The following is an 8,872-nucleotide window of genomic DNA, read 5'->3' as shown; positions in this document are numbered from 1 at the left end:
GTGGGGTGATCCCGCGGCCGAGGGCGAGTCACGTTCCTAGATGGGACAAACGGGGAGTGGAAAAGGGAATCGCTCAGCCTAGACTGACCTAGGGCAGGTCCGTGATAGGCGTCGCTTGGGCTGCCAGAGCCTAGCATTCATCGCCATCGGGAACACGTCTTTCAGTATCAGACGCTTTATGGCTTTAAATAAACGCGATCAAATAAAGCTTTTCCACCTGATAGTGGTTTCCTTGCATGTAAACCGCATTGTAACCTCGCTTTATACTGAGTGCCTTACACAGCTAAAAAGGGAAGGGGATGTCCATGTTAAAAATGAACTGATGAAAGAATCTTCGAGGCCTGTTTGAAGTCTTGTTTACAGAACTCAGGAGAGGGTGGTGCTATGTGCAGAACAAATGAACAGGAAACAGAGTAACACGGGGGGGAAAAGATGACCAAAAAAATACACCAAAAAAAAAAAAAAAAAAGAAAGGTCATTATTGAAGTACTCTGCTAGTTTTATGCCTGAAGACAAGTTTTTGAAAGCTGGATTTCCTGCATCTGCGTGCTGTAGTCACCAAAATGTACATGCAGCTGAAGCCTGGGAAGAGTACCTTGTCGAGTAATTAGCACTTAAGCCTTCTACTTCTGTTAAATTTCTGGTTACATTGTCAAACAATCCCAGTGGAATCCTCTCCAGGTCATCACCCGGTTGTAATCCTTCAAATTATTTTTGTGAGACACATCTTCCTGCTATAGCTCTCTTAGTTCTCTCTCCGTGGTGGCCAGTCTTTGTATACAGCTCACAGCTGTGACAGAGCCACTGGGTGATAGGACCCTGTGCAAACTCACAGACTCCAATCCCTGCCTCTTGTTCTCTCCTCCATTCCCGGTTACACGGCTACACTAATGAGTACACTTCAGTTTTAGAGCAGAAAAGTCAGTGAAGACAGTTTCTGCCTGGGCATGACAAACAAGGGTGTATACTTAGTCCCAAAGAGAAAATAATACACAACTGCAGCGAGGAATACCTGCAGTTTCATTTCCCAGGCATTTCATATCTAATCCCTTGCCAGTGGGCAGTCAGTAGGCAATGAGAAATGCTGGTAAATAGTCCCATGCCTGTAAATACAAGAAGCTTTATCTGTGTTGACTGTGGATCCTACCAGTGCTCTGCCCACCACATTTGTGTAGAATACAATCCCATATTGTGTTCCCTCTGAGAGAGTGCTAACCTCCAGCCATCACCATCCATGTTAGGTGGGAGGACTCTTCTAACATACTGGTCCACTATGGTCTTCTACGACTATGCCAAAGTCAAAACATGATCATGACATACTGAATAAAAAACACTGTCTTTCCACAGTGTCAACAACACCCACCCTTTCATGCTTCTTTCAGAAATCCAGAAGCTAGATTCTCATTTCTGGAAGTACTATATTGTGTTTAGCTACTTATCATGTCCAACCATCTGCTGCTTGATGTAAAATAGCCCACAGAATAATACTCTACACTTTAAATGGTTCCATGTGCAAGGGCATGTTTTCTCTTCGTACAGAGCAGAGTAAATACACCCATGATACACACAGGACGCTGTGGGAAGTGCCAAATGCTTGCACAGCAACAGTGAGCTTCAGTTAACAACAGGGCACCATCCTTCTGTGCTTGTTCACTCTGTTCTTATTCATGGTGTGACCAGTGTGCACAGTGGTGTTCCTCATATTACTTCAGTGGAGCAACGTCTGCCAACTCATTCTGAAATCCTTACTTGTGCTGCCCTTCAGCTCATAACTGTTCTCCTCAATTAGTTCTATCTAGAGGACGAAACACTAGTGCATAACCAGTACTTTGATATTGTCCAAGCCTTAGCATGTTTATGGCTGTGGATTTGACTCAGCCCAATGCAGAGTTTGGAGAATAGTATGGTCAGGGATGGTTCCTAAAAAATAATCTGGAGTTACCTACAGACTAGCTGGCAGAGGGAGTATGGCCCTAGCAAGAGGAAAGTCCCTGACAGTGTCATTTCCAAAACACACTCAGGAATGACAAAGTTCTGAAGTATTACTGTTTTCTTCCTGAAAGGTTTACCCCTTGACAGGTTTCTTTCTGGAGGCATTGTGTTAGTCAGATGTTTGTTTACCAAGGTTTGATCTAAAACTGTCCACAAAATTTTGAAGGACCTGCTCATGGAAGTTTTTCTTTGATGGTCAATTTACATTAAGTCATTATTACCTAACTCTTGATTCTTGTTTCAAAGACCTTATAGGTTATGTATTCACTCTGTGTTTGTACAGTTCTGGCACAGTGGAGTTCTAGCCTCTGATCTGGGCTCATAGCTACTATGAAAATACACTTATGAAGAAAGTTGAGCTGTGTAGTTTTCTGTAAATTAGTAAAACTGGGTTTTAAAAAAGAGTTGACAAGCACAGAAGAGTTTAATAAAATCCAAGAACAGATTCATAGAAAAATTACGTAAGTCCATGGAAGGAGGGGAAAAAGCCTTCAATTCTTTCTTAGGACACTATTTTTCCTAGCAGGTATGTTGCCAGTGAGCAAAATAACCATTCAATCCATTGTGCATTAGCAGTAATGTCTGGCTTTTCCCCCACTAAAACTAGGGTTGATGTTCAGGCACACAGGACCTGGGTTATGAATGACTGCAATTGTTAATGGATGCCCAATGTGCCGGTAAAAATTATTCAGTAAACAGAAAAGGTGAGCTTTTAGCTTTTAATTTATAATTAACTCATAAGCAAAGATTGCTCTGGAGTCGTGCTGACATCCTTTATATAAGTAATAAACTCAGAGTAGCTCAGGCAATGTAAATTAAGAGTTGGTTTAGTTTTATTCCAGTGTAAACATCAAAAAGCAGTTTGACTGACTCTGTAATTACCTGATTAAATATTCCACCATCATAACAAAGGAATTTTTCTCCTAACATAAGTAGATATTTTTATAGAGCACCTACACCTGCCTCTGATAATCTACTGAATTCTCTGTCTGGTTTACTTTTTTTCCCCCTTTTCTTTTTCTCTTCCTTTTTCCTTCAAGTCCAATTATCTAGTACTTCATTTTGTTCTTCATTTGAGGGCACAGTAGTGCAGGGTGTTGTGGCATGTAAATACTGGCATTTAATCTGCCTCCAAGTGCTTGATTGATTTGAGAACATTTTTTAAAAGTATGTGTAGATGTTATTTAGTAGCAGAGATGTCTAAAACATTCCTTTCCCCCCGCCCCCCTTGACTTTTACCTGTTGCCAATTTTGACTGTGCTTCTGCTTTTGCTTTGTATCTGTCCCCCTGAGCTCCTTGCAGTTTGACAGCTTTAGCTTTAGGACTTTGCTTTCTGTATCATCACAGTTCCTGAGTATTGTAATCATTTGCTGACAGTTGCACATGCCAGCCAATACACTTCTGACAGCATTTCTTATCTTTTTCTTTGACCTCTGTGTTAAGAAGTGAGATGATGACATCATCCTCAGCAGGACTGTGATGTCATCAGAAGTAGTTTAAAGTTTCAGTCAACAATGAGGCAGGGCAATGACCAGTGAAAAGCAAAACTGAGAGGATTATTTTGTCAAACGATCAAATATGGGATTGCAATTTTCCAGGAACTGTTGCAGCTGGAATTAGAGGCAGGGCAGGAAGCACTGATCATGTACCAAAATGCTCATCTGTAATGATAACATCTCACATGCCATCAGTGCTCACATTGCATAACAAAACTTGATTTTGAACCAAATACTTTTGGACTTGGTTTTGTGACGGATACACCTTTTCCTCCCCCTCACTGAAAAAAAGGGGATCTGTAGCAAATGAACCACTAGACAAGTCTTTTTTTCCTTCTCAGATTATAACAAGTCTTGACGTGAAGGTTCTCAAAAGAGCCTTTCTTTTTCCTCTAGATCCACATCCAACCATGCAAACCCATGAAAACCTCAATGCTTCCTTTATATCCTAGAAGCTCTTTCCCCAGTCAAAACTCATTTCTCTGCTACAAAATACTTGGCTACTGAGAAACAGAGGCTTCCATTGACTCCTATGATCCAAACATTGTCAAAGCAGAAGAATATAGGAGTACTTAAATTAGGAACAAGAGAGGCTAAATATACCAACCCTTCTGGAGGTACACTTGTACCAGTCCAATCTCATCAGAAAGCAATTTAGCTCCAAATTTGTAAATAGCCATGGCTGAGCTCTCTAAATATAATCTTAAAAAGCTTAGAAAAGCTTGAGCTCTGATAGCAAAGCAATCGCGGTGTATGAGATTACGGATGTAACAGTGAAATCATCAACATGTTCTTTCTTCAGCCAAGACCACAATTCCTGCATATGCTTGTTCAAACACAAACGTGTATTCTGCTCAGGCAAAATACATACTGGTCTCTAAGTGCACACACATACAAGAAATGAGAGATCATACACAACTCCATGGAAAACCCTTCCATCCTGTTGTGGACAGAAATGCTTTCCAGCCCAAAATCTAGCTTTTCATCAGTCCAATACATCTACGCATGACCAGCAAAGCTTCTGCCCAGAACACTGTTTTCAAAGTACAGCAAACCAAAATCATCGGTATTATTTGTTCAGAACAAAATAGTACAAAACATGCTTTGAGAACTTCAAACAAAGCTGGTCTGTTTCCCAGGGTATAATCTTTTCTTCATGGTACCTGCAGTACTTAGAAACTAAAATGGCAATCTTAATCCCAAAGTGGACAAAGGTATTTGGAAATCAATTCCTTCTGTTGAGAAGTTTGTTGCTTTTCTCTCAGCCTCAATGTCTGTAATTTCTAAATCAGACTGCCTACCAATATCAAATTATCCTTGCAAACAGGTTCTGAAAGTTATTGCTTGGGGGTTGTAAAACTGAACACTTTGATTAGTTCACTGTGTTGTTTCCACCTTACCAGGCAAACTGTAGGTAGCAAAGATGTAACATCTGCACACACGATAATAAGATGATTAATAGATATTTTGTGTAAAGCTTTTTCTTCCGGTGGGCTAAGAATTAAGTGCTAATATAGCTCCTCTTGAAGTTCATTCTATAACTCCACAGAGAGAGTGACATATCTAAAATGTGTTTTATAATACAAGTAGCAATATTTGGTGGTTCTCTCTGTGACAGAAAAATTCGTCACTTCTGTGCAGAACAGGGTAGAGGGGGGCTGTGCTCTGTGTGGCTCCTGGTGAATGCAGGGGCACTCTGTCCCTGGCTTAGCATTACAAGAAGCCAATGCTTGGGTTTGAAGTGAGATAATTCTGTACTCTCCCAGGTACTGTAATTAGTTCTGGCTGTCATATAAACTGCATGAAAAAGGTTTTAATCTCTCCTCAAGAAAGAGGCAGATGGAGGATTGTGAGCAGCCTGTCAGGAGGAGAGGCAGACTCTGGCTGTTGTCTCCCTCACTGCTGAACTGATGATGGAGGCTTCTGCAGGTACTGCCCAAGAGTTCACATCTTGATCCCTTCATCCAAAGTAAAAAAGATTTACTACTTTTGCTGTAAAAAAATCCAGTGAAATAATGCAATTCCTTGCTACTTTGTGTTTTCCTCTCTCACTAATACTCAATTTTCTTGAATATTTGAAGTGCTAGAATATAACCAGGTTAGAGCAAATTTTTTTAACATCTGTGTGTAACATGTAGAAGGGTACTTTTCCCAATTCAGGCTCTGAAGCAGTTATGGGTCCTGTGCCTCCACCTGAAGGACTCCTGCTTTCCCTCCTCAGGGCTTTCTGTAACAGCAAGGCACAAGGGAGCTCTGGCCCTAAGATCTTTCCACACTGTCCTCTCATTCCTTCTTCTGTGCCTAACTTGAAGACACCTTAATCTGGCAGCACGGATTTCAGATCTCTCTGATCTTTAACCTCAAGGCTCTGTGTTGGTTGATTTGGGGAGAGGTGAGATACTGGTTTGAGATAATCTGTCTCAGAAGCATTTTCCTTTTAATTCCATTACTGGGGATTTTAGTAATTACAGTTTGAGCCAAGGACTGTGCTTGTTTTGAATTCAAAGTACAACCATCCATTGAATTCTTGTGATAATTTTTTATCAGGCAGAATTTGATCTATATGGAACAATGACAATGTTTAAAAGCATATTTTGCTTAAGCAAATTATCTTTTCAGTCTTGCTTGCTGTAAAAGCTGACAATCTAATTGCTGTCAGCTGTTTTGTACTTGAAAATATATTGTTATTGATAAAGTTAATAATCAAAATTGTGTGAAAATCCTAGGAACAAGCCGAGGCACAGAATTAAATCCTGAACATGCAGTCACAAGACAATAAATTCTCTTTAATTATTTGCATCAAGCAGTTAATCAGTAAATAAGTTTGTTTACTGCATTCTTTCTCTTATCTAAGCAGTTCATTCTCCTGGTTTAGGCTGAGAACTTGTATAAAACTCTAACTGGAACCTCTAAGTCAGTTGTGTTAAAGCAGGGACATTGTCATTTGTTTCTGTTTTTTAGCTGCTGTCATTCTTTACATCTTTTGTAAGGACATGCATATCTATGTGATGTTATCTGAGAAATTAGTTTTATTTTTATGATTTATTAGACTCATTTTTATAAATCTGTAGTGCTAATACGGTTAATAGATGTGATTGAGTTTGCAAAATCATGAAAAGGGTACTTTATGTCAGTTTCATGTTCAAATTTCTATGAGTGGCAGAAGTCCCAGGTAATTCAGTAAATCCTTCCCTCGAAATACTCTCAGGGTCAAAATGAGTGTAGTCTCTCCAGAAGTGTTATAGCACTAAAATCCCTGAACATAGTAATGAATGTTATTTTAGAACTAAAATTAAACAGTGTTTCATCTCCATCAGTCTAAAAATAATTATTTGGAAAACTAAATTTAGATTTGCTGTGACAAAGGGTATATTAACCAGTGGAGGAACTATAGTCTATGGTTTAAAAGAAAACATTTTTTTTCTCTGATTTCTGCCATGGTGTTGAAAGCTGAGCAAAAATTAAAATTTTATGCTAATGAAAATTTCAGTATAAAAGAGTCTTGAAGTCAAAATGCACAACAGTTTTTGCAAGCAAAACACACCTGTCTTAAAGGGGGGTTTATGATGTCTGTGTAAACTGGTCACAAAGTATGATGTATTTGAATGGCTCGCAGGAGGCAACAATCCATTAGAAGGAAATGTAATTCAATGTTGAACTGAGAAAGCTGAACAATTTTAGTTAGTCCAGTATTAAGATACTATAAATGAGTGTATTACCAACCTGCCTGCTCTACATTTAATTCTTTAGATCCTGCCCTTACATAAATGGGTCAATTCTGTCCCCATGTATTCCTGTTCACTGTTTGAAAAAAACAGTGAAAAAAGCTTTGAAAAAAGCTTACCAGCACTTGCACATACATGCAAGAATTGTTTTAAAACATTATGTTCGAGTTATTTTGAGAAAATAGGTGCCTTCAAGAATTAGCACACTGGGAAAATAATTTATCCTTGTTACATAACTATGGCAGAGGTGTGTGTTAAAACAAGCACTTTGTGTAAATCTATTTAAGTCATTTACTTTGGTGAAATTAGTGGAATCCTTTTTATGAGGTCCAGCATGCCCTGGGACAGAAAGCCTTTGTCCGGGTGGCCTGTATGATTTCCATATTCCATTATGCAAATATGAGAATTCATCAGGTACTTTGCCTCATTCCTGCTACCCTCATTCCAGTTTACTGTACAGTTTATCTACTTCAGACAAATCTACATACCATGCACAGTCTCTCAAAACCAGCAGCTTCTGCCCACAAAAACATCAGCTTGTTTTACTATGACTCGCATGTCAGCAGCATTGCTTTGGTCGTATCATGCGCAAAGAGAATTCCCATCCCAGTGAGTTAAGAGTATGAAAGTATCAGGCCTGCTGCTCAGTTCACACAAAACAATATAATCCCTTTCAAGCCAGTGAACTCTGCATTACACAAGCAAAGGGTTTGCTCATTGTTTTGAACAGGTGAAGATTTTTTTTTTTAAAAGCAAGACTAGGAACAGGCAAGCAGTGTTTTGTATCAAGCTCTGCCATAGTACAAGAAGAGACAAAGGACTGGTCAGAAAACAAAGAAAATAATCCTATTTAATAGAACAAAAAACAAAGTCATACCCACAGGTAGTTCAGAGTCATGTCAAGGTACATGTCTGCTTCTGATGTGAACTCTTCAGACACCGTTTTCCCCATTCCCACCCCCACACACTGCAATTTGGGCACAAACAAAAAAGCCTCCCTGTGCAGTCATCCCTGTGATATCAGATGTCCCTCCCCTGCAGCCCTAGATGACAGCCCAGTTCATTCACCCTGCATGTTTTTCATGTTGCTCGCATGGGGTTGGGATCATGCTTATTGCTTATCTACCTTGTCCAGGTCAGATGTTATTTGTTCTGTGTAATTCTGCTTCCTGTGGCAGATTCAGCCTCATTTGTTTTTCTCACTTTCTGTTTCATACTGCTGACTTCTCTCTGCAGACATTGGCACAGCTTAGTGCAAACACATCTTTTATCTGCATGATCTCTGAGAGTTTTTTATCTTTAGTGGTTAGCTAACTTCCCACAATCTTCTTTCTGTAGAGTAGATTTTAAATGTAGCACATCCACAGTTAAAAATTCTTCCTCCTTCTCCTCTTCTTCATGTCTTTCTTCTTCATGTCTTTCTTCTTCATGTCTTTCTGTACTAGCTTATGAGAAATTTAGGACAAAAACCATAGTACTGATACGTTTAAAAAATTCAAAATTTTGCCCAAGTAACACATAAGCTGATCCTTGTTAAAGTATAATCATACTGAGAGTATGTATTATTCTCCATTCTTTCAAAGTTACAGCACAAGTTCACATGGTATGTTTTGGTTACCCAGCAGATGTTCTTGTAAAGTTCAGAATCTCACCTGAAT

General features: G+C 39.3%; 1 protein-coding gene across 2 annotated transcripts in view; it reads right to left on the bottom strand.

The window, feature by feature from the left end:
* Positions 1-8,113, bottom strand: part of LPIN1 (lipin 1) — a 56,949-nt gene extending 48,836 nt beyond the window's left edge. Inside the window, exon 1 of one of the 2 annotated variants that reach the window (XM_017745035.1) lies at positions 8,092-8,113. In XM_017745035.1, coding sequence (XP_017600524.1) covers positions 8,092-8,112 — 21 coding nt within the window. In that variant the 5' untranslated portion in view covers position 8,113. The remainder of the gene's footprint in view (positions 1-8,091) is intronic. The other variant, XM_017745036.1, reaches the window with a different exon arrangement.
* Positions 8,114-8,872: the final 759 nt, after the last annotated feature.

The sequence above is a fragment of the Corvus brachyrhynchos genome, unplaced genomic scaffold (genome assembly GCF_000691975.1).
Source record: "Corvus brachyrhynchos isolate BGI_N302 unplaced genomic scaffold, ASM69197v1 scaffold116, whole genome shotgun sequence".
Classification (NCBI taxonomy): Eukaryota; Metazoa; Chordata; class Aves; order Passeriformes; family Corvidae; genus Corvus; species Corvus brachyrhynchos.
Note: the sequence above shows the minus strand (reverse complement) of the source record. Positions and strands in the feature narration are given on the sequence as shown.